Below are 15,820 nucleotides of genomic sequence, written 5' to 3'. Positions count from 1 at the left end.
TATATAAGATGTGTGAGTCTTGTGCATAAGGTGCGTGAGTTTTGTGCATAATGTGCGTGGGGTTGTGCTTAATGTGAGTAGTTGGTAAAACTTAAAGTTTGGGCTTTTGTGTTTAAGATGCGTGAGATTTGTTCTTAATGTGAGTGGAGTTTGTGCTTAATTTGCATAGGGTTTGTGCTTATTGTGTGTGAGGTTAGTGATTAATGTCAGTAATTGTTGAAACTTAAAGTCTGTGAGTTAATACTTAAAGTGCGTGGATTTTGTGTTTAATGTGCGTGAGATTGTGCTTAATGTGTGTGGGTTTTGTACTTAATATGCGTGAGTTTGTGCTTAATGTCAGTAGTTGTTGAAACTTAAGGTCTGTGAGTTAATACTTAAATGCATGGGTTTTGTGTTTAATGCGCGTGAGATTGTGCTTAATGTGCGTGGGTTTTGTACTTAATGTGCGTCAGTTTGTGCTTAAGATCTAACACTTAAAGGTGCGTGGCTTTCTTCCAGACACGCGTTTTTTTTTTTATTTAAATTTTCATTGATTTGAGCCGTTGATCTAGATTTGATCAACGACTCAAATCTAACCGCACAACCGCACGGGAAGCTATACCCGCACATGAACTGATGGACAATTTTAATAGTCCTTGCAAGTGCACGAATCACTGTAGTAATAGTGTGCAAAGGCAAAGGTCGATCCCACAGGGAATTGATGCAATGCAATTTAATAACTTGAAATTAAATTAACTGACTTAACAACTTAATAATGATAAAAACGAAGATCAAAGATAAGAATCAACTCAAGTGCAGGATAATTAAATTAAAATTCAAGAAGATAAGTAAATGAATCGTTAGGAACCAAAGAAATCAAATAACAATCAAGATGAGAAAGCCTAGGAACATGAATTATTAACCATTTATGAACAATGTATAAAACATAATTCAATTGGTAAAATTACGCTTAAATGTTTACAAAACATTCATAACAATATCATTCCTAGAAGAACAATTTAGCAAATCATATTAAAATGTTAAATGAAATTGAGATTAACAATTAACCCTAAACACCTTCTAGATAAAGATTATAAATATTGATTACAGTGCAAAAGCTTTGATACGCAACCAGGAGACAAACTATTCATCAGAACAATATCACCAATAAATTAAGCATAATTAATTCATGATTTGCTTTAGAAGCATAACACAAATTCCAAAAATGTGAAATTAAAAGGTAAAAGGTAGGAAAATGAAGAAAGTAAAAGAATTGCTTATGCCACTACTGCTGCGCCAAAAGATGAATCACAAGCCCAGACCTCGCGGCCACCATAATCAGACGTACCAACCGAAATTTTTGCCGCGAACGGAGAGTCTCTGATCACCGCCACTAGAATTGGTCCGGGGCAAAATTGATGATCCTCTCCCTTCGTATTTGCACCCATTTTATACCCATTAGCCTCAACCATTCTTCTGCTATACTGATACATGATTCATGTGATTAGCTCCAATTGTTGGTGCGAACTGTGTAAAGTGACCATTTCTTTCGGCGCTCTGATTCGTGCGAATCAGTCGGTTCTCTCTTCGTCCGCTTCTTACGATTGACATGAAGAAAATAATAATAATAATAATAATAATAATAATAATAATAATAATAATAATAATAATAATAATAATAATAATAATAATAATAATAATAATCTTATTAGAGTCCATATATAACTAATCTACATTTATTAAACTCCTGCTGATCATGTACTACTACAATTATTATTATTATTATTATTATTATTATTATTATTATTATTATTATTATTATTATTATTATTATTATTATTATTATTATTATTATTATTATTATTAACTTAGGATCAAGGAATTATTAGACTGACAGAATTCAAATAATAGAACAACTTTAATAATTAAAACAACTTAAAATTAAACAGTATTAATAAAACTAAATATAAAAATAATAAATAAAAATAGATATAAAATTAGTTACTTATTTCAAATTAACTATAAAAATATTATTTAAAATAACAGTAAAAATAATATTCATCAAATCTCCCCACACTTATTTATTTGCTTGTCCTCAAGCAAAGGCATTATTAAAAAGAAAATAAAAAAAATCAAATATTAGATCAAACTTTATCCAAATAGCCTTTCAAATTTATTTGCCTCATCAATGCAAAATTAATGTCAACTCAAAGAATGCATAAAACAATTGACTAGAAATTAAAAATTTTAGCAACTAAAATAAATATAAAACTTGTGCTCGTGTGCTGATACCCCTTATATGAACTATACAAAAACTCAATAGAATAAATATGAAAAATTTCACCAAATGCAACATAGCTAAACCAAATTCAGAAAATATTCTATCACAGTGCAGGTGCAAAACATGAAAGAAACAAAGATCGAAGACATTTATTGAAATTTAAAATGCAAATGCTCGTCTATTCCAAAGTTCACTCATTATTTTTTTTATTTACGACTTTTTCCAAAGAGAACTTCCTCAAAAAACCTCGCCAGTTTACGCCAGGCATGTTTGGTTTTCAATTTTGTGTGTACTCATAAACCAGACCACGACACTTATTTATTTATTTATGGTACATGTGTAGGTGGCTGATTCAGCGGAGTAGAATCTCTGATTTATTGCAAATAGAATAAATAAATAAACAAACACTCTCATATATATATATATATATATATATATATATATATATATATATATATATATATATATATATATATATATATATATATATATATATATATATATATATATATATATATATATATATATATATATATATAGATTTTGGTTCATGTGAGGTCAGGTCTTCCCGTGCGGTCAGTGCGGCATACACCGTTAGGTATGCATAAATGCACCATACAATATTCGAAAATACACCAGAATGAAATGCCCAAAAATGCACCACACAAAAATAAAATACACCACACATATAGTGTATTTACGAACACTGTGTGGTGCATTTATGCATATCTAATGGTGTATGTCGCACTGACCGCACGGGAAGACCTGACCTCACAGGAACCTGACCCTATATATATATATATATATATATATATATATATATATATATATATATATATATATATATATATATATATATATATTTTTTTTTTTTTTAAATCTTTTCTTTTCACCCCACTTATGCCATAAAGATGATCCTTGAATCAACAAACTACACCACAATTTATAGCACTCAAGAATTTATTTAAGAATTTGAAAAAGGTAATATAAAGTGAAACCAACATATAAACTATTAAATAAAATGCATAAAACATATAAGGGTATTTGTGATTTTGTAAATTCTATTTATGATATTTTTTTTGTTTTTGTCTATATTTGATATTTTTGGATTTTTTTTTTGTTTTTTTTTTTGGTTTTTTGACAAAGATATAAAATTAAAGAAATTAACAACTAGTCAAAAGCAATATACACACTAAGAGTTGACAAAAAATATGCATTATTTTCATCACCGAATATTTAAAAGACTTAGGACAAAGCTCAACTAATGCTAGAGTTTTAAAATAAAATGGCTTAAGAAAATATACATAAGAAAATTTAAAATTTTAAAATTTTTTAATTTTTTTGTGATTTGTGGGTAGAACCCCTTCCCTACACTTATTTTCAACATTGCCCCCAATTTTGTGAGAGGAAAGAAAAGAAGACAAAGAGAGTCCTCCTTTATTAGATTTTTTATTTGTGAAATTCTCATATGGCCCTGCAGTTTGAGAATAATAAGAACAAACTGATTTATCAACGACATTCAAAAGATTTTCTTTTTGAATTTTATCAAACTCCAACTTACCATCATCAGCAAAATTCAACCTCTTAACTGCAAAAACTTGGTTAGATCTATCAGACAGATTCATAGATGTAAAAATTGGAAACTCAGCAGTTTCAGCAAGCACATTTTTGGTCAATTTGTCTGTTTGAGCATCAATAAGGATTGGGGGCAATTCTTTTTGTACCATTTCACTTACCGTTTCAGGCACATAACTTTTTAGTCTATTTGGATAAGGAACTGAGGGCACATAAGGCTTGGGTGATACATAAGGCTCCTCTTCCTCACAATCTTTATTTTGTATAAGTTTGGTGTTTTCAAAGCTTTCATCAACAGGGACTGGGGGCACATAAAGCTTGGGAGGCACATAAAGGTTATCAGATTTATGCAATTGAGGCTCATCCTTTTCAACAACAATATCATCAACATCATTAGTCAATTTTTCAATCATTTCAGTTTGTTGACAATTGATATTATCTTTTATTTTGTTTCCAATCATTTCACCAAGCTTAGCTTCCTCAAGTTGACTAGGTAACTTACCTGGCACATTTCCTTGCAAAGCTTCGGCGATTTGCCTCACTTGTATTTCTAATTTTTTCAAAGAAGCTTCATGTTGTTGGAATCGGTTCTCATCTGCTTCTTGCTGCATTTGATGCTCATAAGCTTCTTGCCGCCTATTGAAGGTCTGTATATAATCCTGCAAGGTATCTTCCAAAGATGGGTTTTTAGGTTGGGGTGACTCAACTGGTTGAAAATCATTTTGACTATGACCCCAATAAAAATTAGGATGACTAAGTTGAAAATATTTTTTATCATCATCCCAAAAAGTAGGACGACTTGATTGATAATCATGTTGATTATCATCCCAAGAGAAATTAGAATGATATGGTTGAAACTCATTTTGATTATTACCCCAATAAAAATTAGGGTGACCCAACCCGAATTATAAGAATTATAAAACGGGTCATGCACAGGGCTTTGATTAAAAACATTCATTGGATGTGTCTGTCCAAAACCATTATTAAAAGGATTATTGTGGTTTGAGCTTACAAAAAAGCACATATTATCCACTTGTTTGGATAATCTGTTTATTTGAAAAGCCAAGTCGGTAAGCTCATTCATTTTTTTTTTCTTTCAAAAAGTGGAAGATTTCAAATTTTGATTTGTGAGAAAAAAAAAATTCAAAAAGTATAATGGACTAATGAATCAAATAAATAAGCAAGGATAAAAAGAAAAAAACAAATGACAATAATAATAAAGAGATGGAGAAAAAAAAATCAAGCCGTGTTAAGAAATGGACGAATGAGTTAAATAAAATGCAAGATTAAAAATGAAAGAGATGACAATAATGAAGGGAGCGAAAAAATCAAGCAATTAAGGAAAGAAAAAGAACAAAAATTTAAATTGCAAGTTAAACAATTCCCTGGCAACGACGCCAAAAATTGATGGACAATTTTAATAGTCCTCGCAAGTGCACGAATCACTGTAGTAATAGTGTGCAAATGCAAAGGTCGATCCCACAGAGAATTGATGCAATGCAATTTAATAACTTGAAATTAAAGTAACTGACTTAACAATTTAATAATGATAAAAACGAAGATCAAAGATAAGAATCAACTCGAGTGCAGGATAATTAAATTAAAATTCAATAAATAAGTAAATGAATCGTTAGGAACCAAAGAAATCAAATAACAATCAAGATGAGAAAGCCTAGGAACATGAATTAATAACCATTTACGAACAAAGTATAAAACATAATTCAATTGGCAAAATTACGCTTAAATGATTACAAAACATTCATAACAATATCATTCCTAGAAGAACAATTTAGCAAATCATATTAAAATGTTAAATGAAATTGAGATTAACAATTAACCGTAAACACCTTCTAGCTTAGATAAAGATTATAAATATTGATTACAGTGCAAAAGCTTTGAAACGCAACCAGGAGACAAACTCTTCATCAGAACAATATCACCAATAAATTAAGCATAATTAATTCATGATTTGCTTTAATGAATTCATGATTTGCTTTAGAAGCACAACACAGATTCCAAAAATGTGAAATTAAAAGGTAAAAGGTAGGAAAATGAAGAAAGTAAAAGAATTGCTTATGCCACTACTGCTGCGCCAAAAGATGAATCACACGCCCAAACCTCGCCGCCACCACAATAAGCCGTACCGACCGAAATTTTTGCCGCCAACGGAGAGTCTCTGTTCACCGCCACCGGAATTGGTCCTGGGCAAAATTGATGATCCTCTCCCTTCGTATTTGCACCCATTTTATACCCATTAGCCTCAACCATTCTTCTGCTATACTGATACATGATCCATGTGATTAGCTCCAATTCTTGGTGCGAACTGTGTAAAGTGACCATTTCTTTCGGCGCTCTGATTCGTGCGAATCGGTCGGTTCTCTCTTCGTCCGCATCTTACGATTGACATGAAGAAAATAATAATAATAATAATAATAATAATAATAATAATAATAATAATCTTATTAGAGTCCATATATAACTAATCTACATTTATTAAACTCCTGTTGATCATGTACTACTACAATTAATATTATTATTATTATTATTAAATTAGGATCAAGGAATTATTAGACTGACAAAATTCAAATAATAGAACAACTTCAATAATTAAAACAACTTAAAATTAAACAATATTAATAAAACTAAATATAACAATAATAAATAAAAAATAAATATAAAATTAGTTACTTATTGCAAATTAACTATAAAAATATTATTTAAAATAACAGTGAAAATAATATTCATCATGAACCCTTCCCTATATATACACCATTAACGTTAAAAAATGCAGCAGTGCTGCCATGCGGCGGTTTTCAGAATACAGCAATAGTTAAAAAAAAAAAATATACATCATTAACGTTAAAAAATGCACTACAAAAACACACACAAATTAGGTACACATCTCTAAAAAATACACCATTAGTGGTAGGGAGTTATATGGTGTATTTTTTTTTTTGTAGATGTGTATTTTTTGGTGTATTTTGTATTTCATTGTTGTGAGTATTCTAAAAACCGCCACACGGGAAGGTCTCGCTGCATTTGATCTTTTATATATATATATATATCTCCAAAAATACACCATTAGTGGTAGGGAGTTATATGGTATATTTTATTTTGTAGATGTGTATTTTTTGGTGTATTTTGTATTTCATTGTTGTGAGTATTCTAAAAATCGCTGCACGGGAAGGTCTCGCTGCATTTGAACTTTTTCATATATATATATATATATATATATATATATATATATATATATATATATATATATATATATATATATATATATAGGGAAGGGATCAGGTGCATTTGTTGCTTCCCGTGCGGATGTGCGGTGGATTAATGTGCGTGAGGTTTATACTTAATGTGCGTGAGATTTGTACTCAATGTGCCTGAGATTTGTACTTAATGTGCGTCATGTTAATATGCGTGAGTTTTGTACTTAATGTGCCTGAGTATTGTGTTTAATGTGCATGAGATTTGTGCTTAATATGCGTGAGTATTTCATAATTACGTGCTCAGAAGGAAGCAGAACAGAAACTCACGCACATTAACGACCAAGCTTCTTGTTACTTCTTCCTTCAATTTGGCCATGGATTCTGGATTATCAGCTACCTTCAGTGCAGTTGAATGTTTATATAGATGACGCACGCACAATAAAATATGCACAGCAGCTAAGTGTGGATTTCTGTTGTATTATTCCCATAATTCTTAACCACCATAGCCCGCCTCCGCATCATCATCATCAGGGAGGGGGCAATGGCTACTGGGATGGGGAAGAAGCTGACATCAATATTTTCTGCTGCATTTTACACATTCACGCACATTAAGTACAAATCCCAGGCACATTAAGCACAACACTCACGCACATTAATCAACCGTACATCCGCACGAGAAGCATTCATCCGCATGGGAACCTTTCAATATATATATATATATATATATATATATATATATATATATATATATATATATATATATATATATATATATATATATATAGGGTTGAGTTCAAATGAGGACAACAATATATAGAGGACTATGAGGACAAATAATGGGCACACAACAAATTAATACCAGGCACACAACTTAATACATAATGGCATACAAGAATAAATGTAAACATCAGGTTTCGAACCCAGGCTCTATAAATTAACAAATCTAGCACGCGACAAACAAACTGTGGCACACGACTACATTCGGCCATGCACACGATATACCGACTAATGACAAACACTACATCTGTCCTTACAGTCCTCTATAATATACTTGTCCTCATTTGAATACACATCTATATATATATATATATATATATATATATATATATATATATATATATATATATATATATATATATATATATATATATATATATATATATATATATATATATATATATATATATATATATATATATGATTAATTTCAAATACAAACCCCCCTTAAAATACAAATCCCCCTTAAAATACAAACTGTGTGCATGTAAGTATGTTAATGTGTGCACGAACTAATCCCAAATATTGTCGGCAGTGTGTCCAGTGTGCATGTAAGTATGTTAATGTGTGCAAGAGCTTTGATGGATGGTTGTGATTTTTCCCTCATACGCGTTGTGTGCATGTAAGTATGTTAATGTGTGCACGATCTTTGATGGATGGTTGTGATTTTTCCTCCTACGCGCTGTGAGCATGTAAGTATGTTAATGTGTGCACGAGCTAATCCTAGAAATTGTTGGCAGTGCGCACTATGTGCATGTAAGTATGTTAATGTGTGCACGAGCTCAAGTTTGTATTTTAAGGGGGTTTGTATTTGAATGCAACCCTATATATATATATATATATATATATATATATATATATATATATATATATATATATATATATATATATATATAGGCTTAATGTTAGGGATTCAAACTTCAACCCTCATTTGCGCCACTTGCCTCTCCCTCTCCTCACCTAAAACTCTTTCTGTGTCTCAATCACTCCATGACTCCACCCAGCCATCATCTCTAAAGACTATGACAGGCGAAACCTATTTGGTCTTTGGCTAAATCTCTGCCTTTCCGTCGCTCACAGCCTTGTCTCCGCCTCTCCGTCGCTCCCAACTTTTTCCCCACCTCTTCGCTTCTCACCCTATGACCTTCTCTGTCCCTCCGCCTCTGTAGACGGCATTGGTAGTGGCAACACAATCTTGTCCATCCTCGTCTAGAGCTAACACCTTCAGTCCATCCAGACTGGTTACTCGGGTGAAAATATATAATGGTAGAATATCACTCAATTAGTGATCAATTATTAATATTCATATCCTTTTATATTTTTAGTCAATTAGTAATATTAGATTCATTTTCATTCAATTATTTTTTTTTATTTTCAGACAATTAGTCAATTAGAATATAGATGCAATGATATTTTTACCTAATTTCCGTTCTATTTTTATTTGATAATGTAGAATATTATTATTGAAATATTTCCGTTTCATTTTTAATTTTCGTTTCATTTTTAATTTACCTTTACTATTTTTAAAATATTCATTTACTATTGATGATGTAGAATATTATTATTGAAATATTTCCTTTTCATTTTTAATTTTCCTTTACTTGATGATGTAGAATATTATTATTGAAATATTTTCTTTTCATTTTTAATTTCCGTTCCATTGTTTGAAATTGTGAAGGATTTATGATATAATTGTGATTTGATTTATTCTACTATGTAATATTATTGTGAAAAATTAAAATACAATAATATGACCATTTCTTTTCCATTTTGGTCAATTATGGATTTTAAAAAAAAATAAATTTCAGTCAATTATTAATATTCATTTCCTTTTTCAATTAACCAAATTTCCATTCATTTTTCCATTTTCAATTTTCAGTCAATTATTAATATTCATTTTATTTTCCAATATACATAATTCTAGTTCTATTTTTAATTGATGATGTAGAATATTATTGTGACATATTTCTATTCCCTTTTTAATTTACGTTCCTTTTTTAATTTACCTTTACTATTTACTATTGTTTGAGTGAGAAATCAAGTAAATAGGATTTTATTTTTAATTATAGTATAGATATAGATTATTTATTTATTTATTTATTTATTTATTTATTTATTTATTTATTTTTATTATTATTATTATTATTATTATTATTATTATTATTATTATTATTATTATTATTATTATTAATAAGTTAATTCGGTTTCCTTTTTCATTTTTCCTTTTCTATTGCTTGGGAAGAAGTGATTAGGCAAAAATGAAATAAAGAATTTTTTTTTTTAATAATAAGTATAGATAGATTATTAGCTTTGTTATCATAATAATTATTAGTCAATTATACTAGATGTGCGTTTGGAAACCCAAAAAATGAATCCATAAATCATTTTCTAGGTGTTTAGTGTTTGGCTTGAGAGAGAATTTTCTGAAAAATGACATTCCTTTTTTTTTTTTTTTTTTTGGTGGAAGCCATTTTTCGTTTGCAGCAGTGGGGCAGCCAATCACCCACCGCCGCCCACCACCACTAAATACAACCAAAACTTATGTTGCATGGAATCTAAAATAAAAGTTGTTATATTCTAAACAAAACAATAAAAATGTTTTTTTTTTGAATATATAGAAAATGTTTAAGTATACAATTCTACTCATTTTCATGTTCATTTTTTGAAAAATGAACCAAATACACAAAGACATTTTCTGAAAAATAAATCAAATACACACAAAAAAAAATGATTCAAATACACAAAAACAATTTTCTGTTGTGCAGTCAAACATTGAAAAGAAAAATGTTTTCGGAAAAAAAAAAAAACTCATTTTCCAGAAATCATTTTTTTTTGGCAAAAGTGTCAAATCCCACCATGAACCAATTGCGATTCTTCATGCCGCATCCTGACCTTTCATATATGCTGTTTCGATGCATAAACCATCAAATTTTGTTCGTCTAGACTTTTTAGCAGGTTGCCATCAAGTTACCCATTATAATATGCTGATGTGGAGGTATTTTTTTATTGACTTATTTAAATATGTATTAAAAATATGACATGGCATTTTTTTTTTTTTTACTTTCTCAATATATTTTTTTTCTCTCCATTGTTCTCCGACTTATATGTTTTCATGTCTCATCTCGGACTCCCGTTCCCTCTTGACGGCGACGTCGAGGGAGGGCGGACCTCTTTTGCCGATGAAACTGGGATTTTCGACTCGTCGAAAGTTGGATGGTCGCAGCGGTTTCCGGCGTTCCCGGTGGGTTTTACGTCGCCGCTAAGGTTTTTCCTGTATTTGGTGTCTGAACGACAACGTTACTTGTTTCTTGAAATGCTTTTACCGGTGGTCATCTGAGATTATGAACGAAGGAAGTCCGACGGTCACCTCTGTTGGAAAAAGTTCTTGGACGTTTTCAATCGTGATTTGCCGTGCGTAAGGTTAGCGTTGACTTCGCTACTCCCTTGGTGGTTAACCTGGGTTATCAGACCCCCCTCCCCCCCCCCCCTACGCGGCTTTGGATTCCGACGTCGTGTAAGGTTAGTAAACGCCATTATCTCTTCCTCTTACTACGTTTCTCAATCGCCCACAAGTCCACAACAGGAGAAAAACCAGTCGCAGGAAGAAGAGTAGGTCGTCGGTCACTGCCGCTGCTCTTTCACTTAAAGAATCGTCGTCAACGTCCAATGCGAAGCTAGGGACACTACAAGCATCGCTGCCTCCAGCCGGAAAAGAACCCAAGGCGGATGAAAATTTGTAACAGGTTTCAACTTTCGACGTCGGACGGCCAGCAAGAGACGACGACGGAGTGTTACCTGAGTGAACCCGAGAAATGGGTTTACCACCACGCCGGAGATTTTGTCGTGTCGGATTCTTGGAAAAAGATAGATGAAATTGAAAATTTCCACGACTCAGATTGATTGCACGCACACGAAAGGAAGCCTTTATGTAGACTCTCTTCTTGTTTGCCCTGCCGAGTATAAACCCAGGTTAAATTAAAGGGTTTGTGAAGTTTGAGGTTAGCATTTCTTTTATGTGTGCCATGGCCTAAACCTGTGTATTTTATGGGACTTCTCGGCTGTTTGGTTCAGTTTTCTATTCTCATAATAGTAGAATAGTTTCTAAAAATCATGAAGAACAATTAACTTTAAGTAACATAAAAACAGTACTATGTAATGTTGTCTCTGTCATTCTGGTAACGCTAGGGCGGTACCTCTGGGTTTTGAGATTGGTCGGCCGGATGCATAATGAAGGTGGCGAAACTTCGGGGCGATTTACAGAGGAGCTCAGCGTTGAAGATCAGTTGGATAGCCTTCAGTCTACATCAGCACATAGACCTTGAAATGAGTGTTGAATCTTAAAAATAAGTCCACATCAACACATAATTGTTGCCATGTCATCAAGGTAACCTGGAAACCTGCTAAAAAGTCTAGACGAACAAAATTTGATGGTTTGTGCATCGAAACAGCATATATGAAAGGTTAGGGTGCGGCATGAAGAATCGCAATTGGTTCATGGTGCGATTTGACACTTTTGCCTTTTTTTTTTTTTTTTTAACTTTCCAAACGAACTTTAATACCTGTACAATTAATTTGTTAATTGTCATGTTAATTATTAGATAATGACCATGTTTGATTATTGACAAATTCGTCAAACTTTTAACAAATCTGCCATTTTAACATTTTGTTTTTAACCAAAACACCAAAAATATTATTTAATAACTCCGCAATTTGCTCGAAACTGTTAAAAACAAAAACAACACATATACATTTTGGGGAAAGATTAAGATTAATCTTTTCCCAAAACCCCCTAATAAATAAATAAATTAATTAATTAATTAAAAAAACTAAAATAAAAAGCCATTAAGGCTTTTTATATAAGAGCCTTTTGGCAATCGTTATACCCTGCACCACGGTGCACATAGCACTGTGCGCCCCGCGCCTCCCAAAACGACGTCATTTTGTTAAGTTGTGTGGGGATTAATCTTCCCTCATCAGCCTTAAAGTTTGAGAGTCCATACACTCAGTTACACAAAGTGTCTCCTCCATACACGTTTCTAAGGGTGTTCGGGTGCTGGTGATTACACTATCTCAGGCACCCTATGTGTTCCTAGGTTATCCCCCGTCTTTTAGGGGCTATAGGTGCATGGACCTAACATCTGGGAAAGTCTTTATCTGTCGTCATGTCCGATTTGACGAAACTTACTTTCCATTTACAGATTCTACTTTACAAGCTCAAGATCAACTAGCTACTAATCCAGCACCGTGGGCTGTCGGGCCTTTAGTTCCCCACGGTGTTGCTTTGCCATCGACCCATGGCATCATACCACAATCACCGAATCCAACTCCGTTGGGACAGGACCCGCCACCTTTGGCACTAGAAGCGCCTACTACGGTCACAACCACCAGGGCCCGCACTCGGGTTCAACCGCAAGAAAGGGGGCATGTCATGCGCCTTCGTCACATGACTCGTGGCACGAATGAGCCGTTTCATGCCTTGAGGGCCACCACAGATCCCACGTGCTATTCCCAAGCGGTTGGTCATCCACAATGGCGTGATGCCATGGACCAGGAGTTTAATGCATTACTCCACAATGGCACTTGGAAACTCATCCCGGCTACGCCGAGTATGAACGTGATTGGGTGCAAATGGGTTTTCCGCACTAAACGCACCTTAGATGGTTCAGTAGAGCGCTATAAAGCTCGCCTCGTAGCCAAGGGTTTCAACCAGGTAGATGGGGAGGACTTTTTTGACACGTTCAGTCCTGTTGTCAAACCGACCACGGTTCGCATGTTATTTTCTATAGCCGTGTCAAGAGGGTGGACTCTTCGTCAGCTAGATGTCTACAATGCCTTCCTAAATGGGCACTTGACAGAGACCGTATACATGAAACAACCCCCCGGGTATGAAGACCCGGTTCATCCTGACTATGTGTGCCACTTGCAGCGCTCCTTCTTTGGCCTTAAACAGGTACCTCGGGCTTAGTTCAAGCGCCTCCATGACTACTTAGTATCGACCGGCTTCTTTCCCTCCAAGACTGATGTCTCATTATTTCACTACATGACTGGTTCGTCACGGGTATTTCTGCTGGTCTATGTGGACGACATCATTATGATGGGGAATGACGCCTCTTTGATTGACACACTGCTGCAACGTCTATCCACAACATTCAAGATCTGTGACCTTGGCACTCCGGGGTTCTTTTTGGGCATTGAAACGATCCGAGACAAAGATGGGCTCATCCTATCTCAGCGCCGGTATATGAACGACCTCCTAAACCGGGCCGGGATGACAGATTACAAACCTCTGGCTACACCAGCTGTTGTCACACAAGCCGTCACACCCTCGGATCAACTGTATGAGAATCCACGCAGTACAGACGTCTGGCTGGAGCCTTACAGTACCTCACTAGCACACGGCCTGACCTATCATATGCCGTTAACCGTCTCTGTCAATTCATGCACTCACCGACTGACGATCATTGGGGGCTATTAAAGCGGGTGCTATAGTACGTCAAAGGCACACTCGACTGTGGTTTATATCTGTCTGCTGACGCCTCTACAGCGATTCACGCCTTCTCAGATTCTGATTGGGCCGGGTGCCTGGTGGACCGTAAGAGCACAAGCGGGTATGCCGTCTTTTTGGGCTCTAACCTCATGTCGTGGCTATCCAGGAAACAGCGCACCGTGGCCCGCTCTTCGACTAAGGTTGAATATAAGGCATTAGCTGATGTCTCCGCAGACGTCACATGAATTGTCTCATTTCTTCGTGAACTTGGGTTACACTCGGGAGATCCGACGATCCTATGGTGTGACAATTTAGGGGCAAAATATCTTTGTGCAAATCTAGTGTATCACGCGAGGACCAAGCAGGTGGAAATCGACTTTCACTTTGTCAGGGACAAGCTCGCTTCGGGTGATTTCGTGGTCAACTTTGTGTCAACTAAGGATCAGCTCGCAGATATCTTCACCAAACCACTATCAGCACCCCGGTTTATGACTCTTTGTAACAAGCTCAACGTCGTCTCACACCACCCTTGAGCTTGAGGGGGTGTGTGAATAATAGTGTTATTATTATTATTGTATTTACATTATTGTAGTTAGTTGGTTAAGTCTTTTGTGACTAACCTATTAGATAGGAGTTATTTGTACTTTCAACTTCCTATAGTATTGTAACTCTTATCTTTGCTGAACCGAATTGAAACCTTTACTCTCATCGGCACTAGGTGATTAAATACTTGAATCCCAGGAATCTCATCTTCTCTCTATTGGTTTCAAAACCTGAAGCTTGTTTTTACATTAGTTTTGTTTAATCAATCATCCATGTTTTTCGTTAGGATTAGCTTCATAAGAATATATTAGTAGCTAGTGCTTGATACACCCACTTCTCTGTGGATCGATAACTCGTTATTCCGAGTTTATTTGTTTGAAAATATACTACAATCACTCACTAACGCAGTAAACTCATCCGTCATAGCAGCCTGCCATAAATCATCCTTCAATGCATGGTTGACAGTGCGTGGTTCCAAAGAAGAAGTAACAGGATGTGAAGTCGTGAGATTGACAAACTTATCTCCATAATACCTGGGATTCGGTCGTCGCGGCTGAGTGGACCTCCGCACCTGGACAACCCCCACCTGTTAATCAACCGAGGACGTTGCCATAGAGCCCACAGAACCAGCAACTGACACTACCGCCTCAGCAGCTGCGACCTCCACCGGCCCCTCTTGTTGCGAATGATCCTCAGCCGGCAGAGAAGTTGCAGCCGGTGAGTCAGGCTTCGAGGACCGTCCAGTGGGCATGGCGGGCACAGACGACTCCGAACCAGTGGGCTGCAACGCTGGGTGAATCTGCGACGCACCACCAGTCGACGCGGCTACCGGAGCCTCCACAAGCGGCGCTGGTTGAGTCGTGATCAGTGAGGAAGCCGTAGTTGATACCGATGCTGTAGCCGTTGTTGGAAGAGAGACGGCACAATGAGAGTCTAGTGGCTGTAGACAATCAATACCTGCATCGC

The 15,820-nt window shown here is 34.9% G+C and overlaps 1 protein-coding gene and 1 long non-coding RNA gene across 2 annotated transcripts; one reads left to right on the top strand and one right to left on the bottom strand.

Moving 5' to 3' along the window:
* Positions 1-2,368: 2,368 nt before the first annotated feature.
* Positions 2,369-9,349, bottom strand: LOC109189792. The gene is made up of 3 exons (XR_002055633.1): positions 9,337-9,349; positions 7,618-7,628; positions 2,369-2,669 (listed from the first exon to the last, which is right to left on the bottom strand). It is a non-coding gene; the product is annotated as an uncharacterized LOC109189792 (long non-coding RNA).
* Positions 9,350-13,864: 4,515 nt separating this feature from the next.
* Positions 13,865-14,556, top strand: LOC109190333 (uncharacterized mitochondrial protein AtMg00810-like). The gene is made up of 2 exons (XM_019340802.1): positions 13,865-14,204; positions 14,369-14,556. The coding sequence occupies exons 1-2, from the start codon at positions 13,865-13,867 to the stop codon at positions 14,554-14,556; spliced, it is 528 nt and encodes a 175-aa protein (XP_019196347.1).
* Positions 14,557-15,820: the final 1,264 nt, after the last annotated feature.

Source organism: Ipomoea nil, unplaced genomic scaffold (genome assembly GCF_001879475.1).
Source record: "Ipomoea nil cultivar Tokyo-kokei standard unplaced genomic scaffold, Asagao_1.1 scaffold0202, whole genome shotgun sequence".
Lineage (NCBI taxonomy): Eukaryota > Viridiplantae > Streptophyta > Magnoliopsida > Solanales > Convolvulaceae > Ipomoea > Ipomoea nil.
This window is presented reverse-complemented; position numbering and strand designations above follow the sequence as displayed.

Excerpts from the sequence above, each read along its gene's own strand:
- LOC109190333 (XM_019340802.1), top strand. The coding sequence starts at position 13,865 with ATGACTGGTTCGTCACGGGTATTTCTGCTGGTCTATGTGGACGACATC. Across the intron at positions 14,205-14,368 it reads CGTCTGGCTGGAGCCTTACA|CGATTCACGCCTTCTCAGAT; the intron begins GTACCTCACTAG and ends ACGCCTCTACAG.